Below are 15995 nucleotides of genomic sequence, written 5' to 3' on the forward strand. Positions count from 1 at the left end.
AAAAAGCTGCCTTAAAATTCAACATTAAAAAAAAAATCATGGCATTTGGTCCTATCACTTCATGGTGAATAGATGGGGAAAATGTGAAAAAACAGTATCAGATTTCATTTTCTTGGGCTCCAAAATCAATCCAGATGGTGACTGCAGCCATGAAATTAAAAGAGGCTTGCTCCTTGTAAGAATAGTTATGACAAACCTTGGCAATGTATTAAAAAGCAGAGACATCACTTTGCTGACAAAGGTATGTATAGTCAAAGCTATGGTTTTTCCAATAGTCAGGTATGGATGTTCTGAGAGTTAGACCATAAAGAAGGCTGAGCACTGAAGAATTGATGCTTTTGAACTGTGGTGTTGGAGAAGACTCTTGAGAATCCCTTGGACTGCAAGGAGATCCAACCAGTCCATCCTAAAAGAAATCAGTCCTGAATATTAATTGAAAGGACTGATACTGAAGCTGAAACTCCAATACTTTGGCCACCTGATGTGAAGAGCTGACTCATTGGAAAAGACCCTGATGCTGGGAAAGATTGATGGTGGGAGGAGAAGGGGATGACAGAGGATGAGATGGTTGGATGGCATCACTGACTCGATGGACTTGAGTTTGAGCAAACTTAGGGAGATAGTGAAGGGCAGGGGAGCCTAGCATGCTGCAGTTCTTGGGGTCGCAAACAGTTAGATGCAATTTAGTGACCGAACACCAACAACAACTGTTTATGAGGAAGAGCTCTCCTTTCCTACCTCCAATGCCATTCACATTGAAATAATCATTGTCAGTAGCTCATTATATATTGTTTATAATTTTCCCTGTGCTCACTTACACCTACACACACATATACATTTTTTTCATTATATAGGTTTTGCTCTTTTCCTTAATGACCAGCATAAGCACTGATCTTCAACCTGATTTTTTTCTAAACTAGCAGTAGCCTGCATGCAATAGGTCTTGCCAATTCAATCCATCAATACCTAATTCAGTCTTTATTTGCTGCACAACATTACACTGAAAAATATGTACCTTTCTTCGATGATTAGTATTCAAGTTATTTCTTTTATTTTATTCACCACAACACATAGCACTTAAATACGTGAAATCTTATGTTTTGGCATTTATACATCTGTAGTCTAGATTTTTGGGAGAAGGAAATGGCAACCCGCTCCAGTACTCTTGCCTGGAGAATCCCAGGGACAGGGGAGCCTGGTGGGCTGCCATCTATGGGGTTGCATAGAGTCGGATACGACTGAAGTGACTTAGCAGCAGCAGCAGCAGTCTAGATTTCTAATAAAGGAATCTCTCAGTCAAAAGTCATATAAATGTATCATTTTAAATGAAAACTACCAAATGGCCTTGTGGAAATAGTGGAGTAGATTCTTGCTACCAGTAGAAAATAATGAATGCATCACTACATACCAAAAAAGATCTCTTCTTCCATCAGTGGCATGGAATGAAACTGTTAACATTTCACCTGCATTGAAAGGAACTGCCTTGGCATTCTAATTTTATTTCATTTACTTGACCAATCATGATGCTGAACATTTTCTCCATGCACCTTTGGCAGTTTGCATTTCCATCTTTGTAAAATGCCAGTTCATTTAGTTGACACTTACCTATTGTTTTTCTCATTGTGAACTTTAGACTTATTTGAATATTAGGGATATTATCCCACTCTTTGTTACAGGAGCACAAATATTTTCTCTCTTTTTTATTTGCCTTTTAATATTGTTTGTCATACTTTAAGCTTTCCGTTATAACTTCTATTTTTCATGTCTAGATTAAACATGATTCACAGATGTATGACTGTACAATATTCACCTGAGTTCTCTTCTAGTATATTTATACATTTATATTCTCACTCCATCTCTGTATTATTTTAAAGCCACTCTCATGTCACAGAGAACAAGATTGAAGCAGAAAATTATTAAAGAACTGCCCATTTCTCAGATTATCTTGAAGAGACAGAGCCAGGACTCACATGAAGCTTCAGATTTCCAGGCTAGTATTCTTTTTACTAAGCATTCTGTACCAATATCTATGGTACAATACAAGTAGAGTTCTACTTTACCTAGCTACTAAGCAATTCTTCCTTTCAAATTTCATACTGAATGCAGTTTTCACCTCTTTGTTCCTCAAGCTGTAGATGAGGGGGTTCAACATGGGGATCACCATGGTGTAAAAGAGGGAAATCACTTTATTGATATCTAGAGAGGAACTTGAGCTTGGTCGAACATAATTGAAGAAAAGGGTTCCATATAAGATGGATACAACTGCCAGGTGAGAAGAACAAGTAGAGAAAGCTTTCCTCCTCCCATTGGCAGTCTGGATCCTCAGGATGGCCACCAAGATGCAAACATAGGAGATCATGATGGTCAGGCCACTGAGCACTCCTATTGCTCCAGCCAAGGTGAAAAGCACCAACTTATTGATCCAGGTGTCTGCACACGCAAGCGAAAGCAGTGGTGAAATATCACAGAAAAAGTGATTGATAACATTTGGACCACAGAAGGGTAAGCAAAAAGTGAGACTCATATGAGTCATGGTGCTTATAAGAGCCACAGCATAAGGGCCTATAACCAGCTGCACACAGACCCTCTGGGACATAATGAGTGTGTACAACAAGGGCTTACAGATGGCTGTATACCGATCATAGGCCATGGAAGCCAGCAGGAAACATTCAGTGGCCACAAAAAGACCAAAGAAAAACATCTGTGCAGCACAACCCATGAAAGGGATGCTTCTTTTCTTTGCAAAGATATCACACAGCATCTTGGGGGCAATGGAAGAAGAGGAACACAAGTCTACAAAGGACAAGTGGCTAAGAAAAAAGTACATAGGAGTATGGAGTCTGGGATCAATCCATATGAGAGTGATCATCCCCAAGTTACCACCCAGAGTGGCAAGATAGACAAAAAGAAGAATGAAAAAGAGAACAATCTGCTGATAGAGATGATCTCTGAGGCCCAAGAAAAGAAATTCAGTCACTGCCGTCTGATTCTGATCTTCCATTGGTCATCTGCAATCTGTTATAAGAAAGATTTTTATTGATGAAAAACAATCATTGAGTTACAAATAACATATTAAGCCAATAAAAGGTTCTGTTAACTAGGTCTATAATAGACAATTACTGAAACACTCTGGAACTAGAAAATAATATTCCCAGATTCTAAGTTAGGCTTCCCAGTTGGTGCAGTGGTAAGGAAGCCACCTGCCAATGCAGGAGACACCAGAGATGTGGGTTCAATCCCTGGGTCATGACGACCCCCTGGAATAAGGAATGGCAACTTGCTCCAGGATACTTGCCTGGAAAATCCCAAGGGCAGAGGAGCCGGATGGACTACAGTATGGGGTTGCAAAAGTCAGACATGACTGAACGACTGATCACACACACACATACTAGATCCTGGCAGTTTGTGCAAAGATCCTGTGTAAACTTGGGTAGTTTACCTTTAATCTCTATTGTTTGCCACCACAAAGAGTCTAACCCTGTAATCTAAAACTCTTTCAAGTTACAAATTTGTATACGAACTACCTTTCATGTTTCATCTTATTGCATAATTGGATGTAAAACCTCAGCTAAAGAAACCTTGCTAGGAATACTGTAAAACCAATGAGATATTCAGATCCTAACATATGACATCTGAGAAATGCAAAACAGGGGATTTCTTGATTTTAATGATCACACGCATCCTAATATTTTTAACACACAATTCACATATGTGTTTATCAGTCCATTCCCTACTACCACTTATACAAAGATGTGGAAAGGGTAATATACACAAATGACAGAGGTTACTAATTTAAAAGAATATGACCCATGGAAAGAATGAGGATGCCTTGCCTGTAAAATCAAATGATCTGGCAATGTTGGACAGCAAGTTGTCATGGAAACTATATATAAAATTTAGCATCTCTGCACCAAAACAATGGAGAATTATTTTATATGATATATTTTATATAAACTTCTTTTAGGGAATTTATCCTGAAATCTACCAGGCAATATCAATTATGGTAATGTTATATGTAATATATCAAATGCATGAGACTTTATGCATGAAATACATTCAAGGATATGTTGCTTTCAGACTCATTAATTAAGGAATTAGGAATCAAACTGTTTAAAATTCCTACAAGAAGATCACTATGTAGGATAATTTATATGAAAAATAACGTTTTAAATAACATTTATTATCACTACAGTGATAAATAAATACAACAAACTACTCGAATTATATAATAGTTATATGTAGAGCTTGACAAATGAAAAACAAAAGTGACTCAATTTGTGATTATCTATCATTATGATTTTCTGCTAATGCTAAGATGGAGTATATTTTCAGCAGTCACAAAGATATTTCTCAGCATAGATTAAGAGCATTATCCATTGCATAAATGCTTTTGTTTAGTTCAAGTTTTAGTCCAAGAACTTTTTATTTATTTGAATGTGAGTCAATTTAGGTCCTTTATAAAGCAAGGAAGATGGTCTTTATGCCACTTTCACAGCTAACATTCTGTGACCTTAGAATTCTTTATGGACTTTGTAGTATCTCTATATTATACAGAAATAAACAAGAAAATAAGTTCTGGAAAAAGTCACAGAAAACAGTTACTTTGTCTGTTTAAGGAAGTAAACAAAGTGCCAGTCTGCTCTCTTTAAAAGAGAACTTGGTCTGGAAGGGTTATATTCCCAACTTTCAAGCGCAGCCTGAAGCTTCTCCATCGTACTTCAGAAATGTCATATTATCTAGAATGCAATGTACTCACTTCCTTAAAGATATTATTTATGTAGGTCCATTGATTGCTTCAAGTAAATAACCATTTTCTTTATATAAGGATGGAATATTCAATTTCCTTCATGGTGACAACTTTTTCTAAGAGGCATGACTTTTGAGTATTGGTGAAGAAGACAAATCTGTCATCTTGAACATTCTAGGAGTAAAGAGATACTCTTTGACCTGCATATTGATTCATATACTGCCTAGAAGAAGATACTTTCCCTTGGGAGTTTACAATAATTTAGAGCCAGGTCCCCAAAGAACTAAAGTGACAAGAGTTTACACCTGGAGTCACAAAATTAACATGATCACAGAGGCATCTGGACCAAGTGTTATATCCTGTCTTCCCTGGAAAGAAGATTCCTAGGAAAACAGTGTATGTTTTTCCCCTTTTGGATCCTCCCAAAAGACAGGTCTCTTTTCTATCAGTGAGGAGTGATCCATTGAGCACCCAGCACCAGCTTGGATCTGGTGCTACCAGATAACAGTCTGCTATCTGATTCTAGAGCCACACTGCCTGGGTGTAAATCTTAATTTCATTGTTTACTGGCTGTGTCACTCTGAGCAAGTTTTTAAATCTGTCCATGCCTCATTCTCTTAATATGATAAATAAATAAATAAAAATGGTTTCTAGCTCACAAAAATGTTGGAAGGACTTAACAAAGCAAAACATTAAAAGAAATAAAAACAAGGTCCATCATAGAATCACTGTTCACTAGTCATTTACTATCATAAGGGAATGATAAGAGTATTTAGGAGACAATATCTAGATATAAAACAACAGAATGATCTTTGTTCATTTCCAAGGCAAACCATTCAATATCATGATACCAACTCTATGCCCGGACCAGTAGTGCTGAAGAAGCTGATGTTGAACGGTTCTATGAAGACCTACCAGACCTTCTAGAACTAACATCCAAAAAAGATGTCCTTTTCATTATAGGGGACTGGAATGCAAAAGTAGGAAGTCAAGAAACACCTGGAGTAACAGGCAAATTTGGCCTTGGAGTACAGAATGAATCAGGGCAAAGGCTAATAGAGAGAGAGAACACACTGGTCATAGCAAACACCCTCTTCCAACAACACAAGAGAAGACTCTACAGTGGACATCACCAGATGGCCAACACCAAAATCAGATTGATTATATTCTTTGCAGCCAAAGATGGAGAAGCTCTATACAGTCAGAAAAAAACAAGACCAGGAGCTGACTGTGGCTCAGAACATGAACTCCTTATTGCCAAATTCAAACTTAAATTGAATAAATTGGGGGAAACCACTAGACCATTAAGGTATGACCTAAATCAAATCCTTTACCATTATACAGTGGAAGTGAGAAATAGATTTAAGGGACTAGATCTGATAGACAGAATGCCTGATGAACAAAGGACGGAAGTTCATGACATGGTACAGGAGGCAGGAATCAAGACCACCCCATGGAAAAGAAAGGCAAAAAAGCAAAATGGCTGTCTGAGGAGGCCTTACAAATAGCTGTGAAAAGAAGAGAAGCGAAAAGCAAAGGAGAAAAGGAAAGATATAAGCATCTGAATGCAGAGTTCCAAAGAATAGCAAGGAAAGATAAGAAAGCCTTCCTCAGAGACCAATGCAAAGAAATAGAGGAAAACAATAGAATGGGGGAAAAAAAAAAACAATAGAATGGAAAAGACTAGAAATCTCTTCAAGAAAATTAGAGATACCAAGGGAACAAACATTTCATGCAAAGATGGGTTTGATAAAGGACAGAAATGGTATAGACCTAATAGAAGCAGAAGATATTAGGAAGAGGTGGCAAGAATACACAGAAGAACTGTACAAAAAGATCTTCATGACCCAGACAATCACAATGGTGTGATCACTCACCTAGAGCCAGATATCCTGTAATGCGAAGTCACATGGGCCTTAGGAAGCATCACTACAAACAAAGCTAATTGAGGTGATGGAATTCCAGTTGAGCTATTTCAAATCCTAAAAGATGTTGCTGTGAAAGTGCTGTGCTCAATATGCCAGCAAATTTGGAAAACTTAGCAGTGGCCACAGGACTGGAAAAGGTCAGTTTTCATTCCAATCCCAAAGAAAGGCAATGCCAAAGATCGCTCAAACTACCACACAATTGCACTTATCTCACATGCTAGTAAAGTAATGCTCAAAATTCTCCAAGCCAGGCTTCAGCAAAACGTGAACCATGAAATTCCAGTTGTTCAAGCTCGTATTAGAAAAGGCAGAGGAACCAGAAATCTAATTGCCAACATCTGGATCATCGAAAAAGCAAAAGAGTTCCAGAAAAATATATATTTCTGTTTTATTGACTATGCCAAGGCCTTTGACTGTGTGGATCACAATAAACTGTGGAAAATTCTGAAAGAGATGGGAATTCCAGACCACCTGACTTGCCTCTTGAGAAACCTATATGCAGGTCAGGAAGCAACAGTTAGAACTGGACATGGAACAACAGACTGGTTCTAAATAGGAAAAGGAGTACGTCAAGGCTGTATATTATCACCCTGCTTATTTAACTTCTATGCAGAGTACATTATGAGAAATGCTGGGCTGGAAGAAGCACAAGCTGGAATCAAGATTGCCGGGAGAAATATCAATAACCTCAGATATGCAGATGATACCACCCTTATGGCAGAAAGTGAAGAAGAACTAAAGAGCCTCTTGATGAAAGTGAAAGAGGAGACTGAAAAAGCTGGCCTAAACTCTACCTTCAGAAACTAAGATCATGGCATCCAGTCCAATCACCTCATGGGAAATAGATGGAGAAACGGTGGAAACAGTGGCTGACTTTACTTTTCTAGGCTTCAAAATCACTGCAGATGGTGAGTGCAGCCATGAAATTCAAAGATGCTTACTCCTTGGAAGGAAAGTTATGACCAACCTAAACAGCATATTAAAAAGCAGAAACATTACTTTGTCAACAAAGGTCTGTCTTGTCAAGGCTATGTTTTTTCCAGTAGTCATGTATGGATGTTAGAGTTGGACTATAAAGAAAGGTGAGCACCGAGAATTGATGCTTTTGAACTGTGGTGTTGGAGAAGAGTCTTGAGAGTCCCTTGGACTGCAAGTAGATCCAGCCTGTCCATCCTGAAGATCAGTCCTGGGTGTTCATTGAAAGGACTCATGTTGAAGCTGAAACTCCAATACTTTGGCCACCTGATGTGAAGAGCTGACTCATTTGAAAAGACTCTGATGCTGGGAAAGATTGAGGGCAGGAGGAGAAGGGGACAACAGAAGATGAGATGGTTGGAGGGCATCATCGACTAAATGGACATGAGTTTGGGTAAACTACAGGAGTTGGTGATGAAGAGGGAGGCCTGGCATGCTGCTGTTCATGGGGTTGCAAAGAATCGGACATGACTGAGCAACTGATCTGAACTGATCTAGATATAAAAATAAGACACCAGTTCAAAGTAGCATATTCTTATCTCTAGACAAAAGATGGGGAAAAAAAAAAAGTCTCTGGATTTGAAAGGAGGACAGGTCACTGTAGGAATAAAGAAGGAAATTTTCAAAAAAAGAAGTTGGTCTGAAAAGTACAATTTAGATATACTGAAGTTAAGAGCAAAGGCATTCCAGGCAGTGCTGATGAGTTGATAAGAAGCAGGGAGGCAAGAACAAAGGCAAGGGTTTTGTTTTGCATAGAATGGTTGCAGAAGAGAGAGAAGAACATGCAGAGTCTGATGACATTGGGTGAATTCTCTAAATCACCACCTCTCTGAGAATCCTAATTGCTCATCCCCCTCAACAAGGGCAGATATCACTGCCATAACACTTCACTATTAGTTCATTGATAACTCCTCTTAAGTATCTAACTCAGAAGGCTGTCAATAATTGTGTTCTGTACATATTTGTTGAATTTATGGAAACAAACCTATAAAATCTATATATTCATAATGGTTCATGTTTTGCAATTAAAATTATGCTATATTCTTTTTAAATTGGAGGATAGTTGCTTTATAATGCTGTGTTGATTTATGCTTTACAACAATGTGAATCAGCTATAAGTACACATAACTTTTGCTATAATTAAAGATACTGATGGAAAAATACTTCTGCTATTTTTCTTAAAATGATCTAAAATCAATGAGAAAGCAATGAAAACAGATTTTTAATAGAGAACGATAGTACATTAAACCAACCAAAAAAGGAATATGAAAAATAACAGAACATTTTCAATCAATTAAACAATTTTGGGGAAATCCTTGTTTGTCACATTAAAATAAAAGTAATATCTACTCAATGGAATAGCAAGGTTAAAAAAAGAAATAGCAAAATGATATCAGGTAATGCAAGGTGAGCCAGCTGAGCCCAAGAAAGAAAATTATATGAGAATTTTTTAGTCACATGAAACAAAACAAAAAAAGGAGCATAGATGCTTCTGAAAGCAATCATGAATGACACATAAGATCTCTGTGGAATAAAAGTGTACAAATTGTCTTGAAAGAAAAAAATATAAATTAAATAGCTCATGGTTTATTCTAGTAAAGTGTGTGGACTTCATTTTTTTCTTAACTGTAGGATAAAACTCAAACTGTTCTCAGACTTCTCCACGATATCATTCCACACTACATTCTTTGCAATGAATACTCTTATTGATGGAACCAAGACTGCAAAACTCCGTTTACAGGAAATGGTGGTATGACAATAATAATTTAACCAGTAAAGACTAATAATATAGTAATATAATCAAACAACAAACTTGAAATAAAAAATAAGGAATTTTGCAGGCACTCTGTACAGCCCACCAGCCTCCACCTCTTGTGTGTGCCCGACTCTGTTACCCCATGAACTCTAGCCAGCCAGGTTCCTCTGTCCATGGGATTTTCCAGACAAGAATACTGGAGTGGGTTGCCATTTCCTTCTCCACCTCTTGGTGTAGGAAATTGTTAAATATTGCTTAAGTGTAACACATATCATTTTATATGTAAGTATATTCTAAGATGGAAAATTTGCCACTGGGGCATTGAAAAGTGAAAGTGAGAGTGGCTCAGTCATGTCCAACTCTTTGTCACCCCATGACAAAGAGTAGCTTGCCAGGCTCCTCTGTCCCAATACAGGAGTGGATGGCCGTTCTCTTCTCCAAGGGATCTTCGCAACCCAGGAATCACACCTAGTTCTCCCGCATTGCAGGTGGATTCTTTACCATCTGAGCCACCAGGGAAGCCCAAACATGGAGCCCCACCACTAAGAGCAGAGAATCCTAACCACTGAACTGCCACGGAAGCCCCTAGGGGCATTAGGGATAATAATGTAAACTATCAAAATCAGGCTATGGAAAGAACGTAAAGAATGTAAATGTACTAATATTAAGATCTTTCATACCAATATGATCTTAAGGTAATAATTCTAGAAACCAAAATGTATAATATTGCTTCTAAAGATTAATATCAGAATGGATAAAAATGAATTGTAAAATTTTCAAATTACCAGAAGAAATTCACATATTTTATACATGCCAAAAACATGAAAAATTTATACTATAAAGTAAAATATTTTTAAAAGAAATACTAAAAGCAAAAAAGCTTTTAAATGAAATAGCACATTTAAAACAGAACGTATTTATTGTTGCAGCACAATCATTTATAATAACAAAAGATTGGGAGTATCAATAAGGGATATATTAAATAGTTCTCAAAATGAGTTAGAGCTATGTGTATTGATTCAACATAATATCCTAAAGTATTTGACTCTAAAAAGGAAGGAGTAGAAGTGTGTACAAGGCAAGCTTTCATTTGTGTTATTATGAAAGCACACAAATTTACATCTGTGTATGCTTTTACTCAATGGACATGGGTTTGGGTGGACTCCAGGAGTTGGTAATGGACAGGGAGGCCTGGTGTGCTGTGGTCACAAAGAGTCAGACACGACTGAGCAACTGAACTGAACTGATGCTTTTATATGCAGAGAAAAACTTCTTGATAGGAAATCTCTCCATAGGAATCTATGTAAAGTGGATGGGAAGCAGCATTTATTTACCTTTGCTGTCATGCAATTTAATTTTGTACTAAGTGCAATCATACTGCATAACTGAAAAGGAACAGACACTAAAAGTCTTGTTGGAAGTAATATTTAATATTTGATATTTAATATTTAATCAGATGTATTCATGTATTTATGAAAAACAGAAGAAGAAACAGCATGTATAATATGCATGATCAAAGGGATTTTATTCAAATTTACTATTTTACCTATGTCTTCACCTCTAAACCTTATAATTTACTTTCTTCCTACAGCTTTACCAAAAATAAATGTAACATGTAAGCTACCATCCCTAAAACAATAAATTTACTTTTCTAAAAAATGTATATGTGTTAGTAGAGGTGGTCCTAGTTTAGAGTGCTTCTGATTGTCAATTTCTCACATTACATCACCATCTTTAATTCTTTGCTCTATAATCCCTTTCATATTCAATATCTATTCTGGTATGCAGCCAAGTAGTAGTCATAAAGCTAGTGCAGCTGACATGATAAATTAAACTAATGCCACATCCTAATATTCTCAGCAGTTTATTGGAATCATATTTGTAGTTTCTTCCAAACTGAAACAATAATTTAAAAGAAGCCTCAGTTACTTACTCATTGGGCTGTCTACTACATCATGAGATTTCCTTTTCAATTATTAGCCAGTGAGATTTTAAAATCACAACTAAGTTAACTTCAGGCACTAAAGAAAGTGTAGTGCATACACTGCTCCCCATGGTTACATTGGTTAGCATGGCAGACTCGCTGTCTCACTCATCATTTCAGTGCACACCACCTGCATTTCTTTACTTGAGAATTTGTCTTCCCACTACTTTTCCTCCAGGGTTCCCAGGTGACTCAGTGATAAAGAATCAGCCTGCCAGTGCAAGAGACCTAGAAGACACAGGTTTGATCCCTGGGTCAGGAAGATCCCCTGGAGGAGGAAATGGCAGCTTGCTTCAGTATTCTTGTTTGGAGAATTCCATGGGCAAAGGAGCCTGGCAGGCTACAGGCCAGGGGGTCTCAAAGAGTTAAACACAACTGAGAAAACACAAACACATGTATTTCTCTACCACCCAACAAGCCAGATGTGCCAAAAGAATAAAGTTCTCAGGAATAAACTTCAGCCAAATACTGATTCAAAGAAATGAGAAAATGAAGCAAAAATGAACCAACTACAGATGAGGCAAAAAGCAAACAAGAAGAAAGAAGGCAGATTTAAGTCTAAGCATATCAATAATCACTCTAAATCAGTTCAGTTCAGTCGCTCAGTCATGTCCAACTCTTTGTGACCCCATGGACTGCAGCATGCCAGGCTTCCCTGCCTATCACCAATTCCCAGAGTTTACTCAAACTCATGTCCATTGAGTCAGTGATGCCATCCAACGATCTCATCCTCTGTCATCCCCTTCCCCTCCTGCCTTCAATCCTTCCCAGCATCAGGGTCTTTTCACTCTAAAGAGCCCCAACTAAAAGTCAAAATTTTTATCACTGTGAATAAAGCAAGATCATCAATACAAAAACTCCTAAGAAAAACCTACTTCAAATATGAAGACACCAATAGGTCATTAAAAGATTATACTATACCAAACATTTAGAGACAAGTTAACACTTATCCTTCTGAAACTATTCCAAAAAATTTTCAAAATAAGGTAGACTTCCAAACTTATTCTATGAGGCCACCATCACCTTGACACCAAAACCAGACAAATATGTCACACACAAAAAAAAACGAAAATTAGAGGCCAATATTACTGATGAACACAGATGCAAAATTTCTTAATAAAATACTGGCAAATGGAATCCAACAATACAGTAAAGAGATCATACATCATGATCAAGTGGGATTCACCCCCAGGGATGCAAGAATTGTTCAATATCCATAAATCAATCAATGTGATACACCATATGAACAAATTGAAGAATAAAACCTATATGGTCATTTCAGTTGATGCAGAAAAAGCTTTCGATAAAATTCAACATCCATTTACCATAAAAACTTTCCAGAAATCAGGCATATAGGGGATATCAGTCAGTCAGTTCAGTCACTCAGTGGTGTCTGACTCTTTTCGAACCCATGAATTGCAGCACGCCAGGCCTCCCTGTCCATCACCAACTCCTGGAGTTCACTCAGACTCACGTCCATCGAGTCAGTGATGCTATCCAGCCATCTCATCCTCTGTCGTCCCCTTCTCCTCCTGCCCCCAATCCCTCCCAGCATCAGAGTCTTTTCCAATGAGTCAACTCTTCACATGAGGTGGCCAAAGTACTGGAGTTTCAGCTTTAGCATCATTCCTTCCAAAGAACACCCAGGACTGATCTCCTTTAGAATGGACTGGTTGGATCTCCTTGCAGTCCAAGGGACTCTCAAGAGTCTTCTCCAACACCACAGTTCAAAAGCATATATAGAAAATCCTAAAGATGCCACCACAAAAAAAAAAAAAAACTATTAAACCTATTAAATGGATTCAGTAAAGTTGCAGACTACAAAATTGATATACAGAAATCCATTGTGTTTTTTGATAAAAACTATCAGAAACAGAAATTAAGGAAGCAATCCCATTTACAATGCACCAAAAGAAGAAAATAACTAGAAATAAATATTACCAAGGAGATAAAAGACTTATACTTGGAACACTATAAGGCACTGATGAAAGAAACTGAAGATGACACAAACCAATGGAAAGCAACTGGATTAGAATAATTAATATTGTTAAAATGATCATACTACCCAAATCATTCTACAGATTTAGGGCTATCCCTATCAAAATCCCAATGACATTCTTCACAGAACTAGAATAAATGATTCTAAACTTTGTATGGAAATACAAAACACCCCAAATAGTCAAATCGATCTTGAGAAAGAACAAAGCTACAAATATCACACTTCTTGATTTCAACTTATTCTACAGAGCTACTGTAGTCAGTACCATATGGTGCTGGCACAAAAACAGACATGTAAATCAATGGGACAAAAGAGAAAGCTCAGAGACAGGCACACTTATATAGGCAATTAACCTACAACAAAGGAGGCAAGAATATACAGTGAGGAAAAGACATTCCCTTCAGTGAACTGTGTTAGGAAAACTGGACAGCTATATGCCAAAGAATCGTGGGCTACTTCCTTACACCACATTCAAAAATAAACACTAAGTGGAGAAAAGACTTATATTTAAGACCAGAAACCAAAAATTTGCTAGTAGAAAGCATAGGCAGTGCCATCTTTGACACTGGTCTTCACAATATTCTTTTGGATATGTCTCAGGCCAGAAAAAAAGAAGCAAAATTAAACAGATAGGACTGTATCAAATTAAAATGATTTTCACAATGAGGGGAACTCTCAAAAAAAAAAAATGGCAGCGTACTGGGTTGGAGAAGAAATGCAAATGAGAGTTTGATATTTAAAGAACTCATATAACTCAACAACAAAAACAAAATCTGATTTTAAAAGGGAAGATAAAAAAATAGATATTTTCCAAAAAAGACATACAGATGGCCAACACACACATGAAAAGATGCTCGACATTACTAATCAACAAGGAAAACCAAATGAGATACCACCTCACACTTTTCAGAATAACTATCAAGAAAAAGATAAAAAATAACAAGTATTGGTGAAGATACAGAGAAAACGAACACTTTGTGCACTGTTGGTGGGATTATTGATCAATGTAGCCATTATGGAAAAGAATATAGGCGTTGCTCAAAAAATTAAAAAAAATAAAGCTGCCATTTGATCTGAATCTTCTGGATATTTACCCAAAGGAAAACAAAAACTAATTCATAATACATATACAGGGAGGTGGGATGGAGGTTCAAGGGGGAGGGGATATATGTATGCCTATGGCTTATTCATGTTGATATATGGCAGAAAACAACTCAATAATGTAAATCAATTAGCTTCCAAATAAAAATTAAGTATAAAAAATACATACACACCCAATATCATTGAAGTATTATTTACATTAGCCAAGATAGGGAGACAACTTAAGTGTTCACAGCTTGGTGTATATACAGACATATATATATAGAAATATGTGTATATATACCCATACTCACACACTCAATGGAATATTATTCAGCCACAGGAAGGCATGAAATCTTGACATTTGTGAGAACCCAAATGGATCTAGAGGATATTATGCTAAATGAAATAAGACAGCAATAAACAAAACAAATACAGCATGATTTCACTTATATATGAAATTTAACCAAAACAAACCAAAATTAAAATAATCTCATAGAGAACAAAATGATTTCCAGAATGGAGGAGGGTAAAGTTGATATGGGTGAAACAGATGAGGCAGATTAAGAGGTATAAGCTTCCACTTATATAATAAATAAACCACAGTTCAGTTAAGTTCAGTTGCTTACTCATGTTAGACTTTGTGATCCCATGGACTGCAGCACGCCAGGATTCCTTATCCATCACCAGCTTCCGGAGCTTGTTCAAACTCATGTCCATCCAGTCGGTGATGCCACCCAACCATCTCATCCTCTTGTCATCCCCTTCTCCTGCCCTCAATCTTTCCCAGCATGAGGGTCTTTTACAGTGAGTCAGTTCTTCCCATCAGGTGGCCAAAGCATTGGAACTTCAGCTTCAGCATCAGTCCTTCCAATGAATATTCAGGATTCGTTTCATTTAGGATGGACTGGCTTGACCTCCTTGCAGTCCAAGGGACTATCAAGAGTCTTCTCCAACACCACTGTTCAATAGCATCATTTATTCGGCACTCATCTTTCTTCACAGTCCAACTCTCACATCCATACATGACTACTGGAAAAACAATCTAGCTTTGATTAAATGGACATTTGTTGGCAAAGTGATGTCTCTGCTTTTTAATATGCTATCTAAGTTGGTGAGCAAGTGTCTTTTAATTTCATGGCTGCAGTCACCACCTGCAGTGATTTGAAGCCCAAAAAAAAAAAAAAAAACAAAGTCTCTCACTGTTTCCATTGTTTCCCCAACTATTTGCCATAAAGTGTTGGGACCAGATGTGATTACCTTAGTCTTTTGAATGCTGAGTTTTAAGCCAGTTTTTTCACTCTCCTCTTTCACTTTCATCAAGAGGCTCTTCACTTCCTCTTTGCTTTCTGTCATAAAGGTGGTGTCATCTGCATATCTGAGGTTATTGATATTTCTTTCAGAATCTTGACTCCAGATTATGCTTCCTTCAGTCTGGCATTTTGCATGATGTACTCTGCATATAAGTTAAATAAGCAGGGTGACAATATACAGCCTTGTTGTACTCCTTTCCCAATATGCAACCA

At 37.3% G+C, this 15995-nt stretch overlaps 1 protein-coding gene across 1 annotated transcript; it reads right to left on the reverse strand.

The window, feature by feature from the left end:
• Window positions 1–2056: 2056 nt before the first annotated feature.
• Window positions 2057–3001, reverse strand: LOC129628560 (olfactory receptor 5G3-like). Its single transcript, XM_055548020.1, has one exon. The coding sequence runs from the start codon at window positions 2999–3001 to the stop codon at window positions 2057–2059; it is 945 nt and encodes a 314-aa protein (XP_055403995.1).
• Between the last annotated feature and the right edge of the window lie 12994 nt (window positions 3002–15995).

This window comes from Bubalus kerabau, chromosome 15 (assembly GCF_029407905.1).
Source record: "Bubalus kerabau isolate K-KA32 ecotype Philippines breed swamp buffalo chromosome 15, PCC_UOA_SB_1v2, whole genome shotgun sequence".
Classification (NCBI taxonomy): domain Eukaryota; kingdom Metazoa; phylum Chordata; class Mammalia; order Artiodactyla; family Bovidae; genus Bubalus; species Bubalus kerabau.

Excerpts from the sequence above, each read along its gene's own strand:
- LOC129628560 (XM_055548020.1), bottom strand. The coding sequence starts at position 3,001 with ATGGAAGATCAGAATCAGACGGCAGTGACTGAATTTCTTTTCTTGGGC.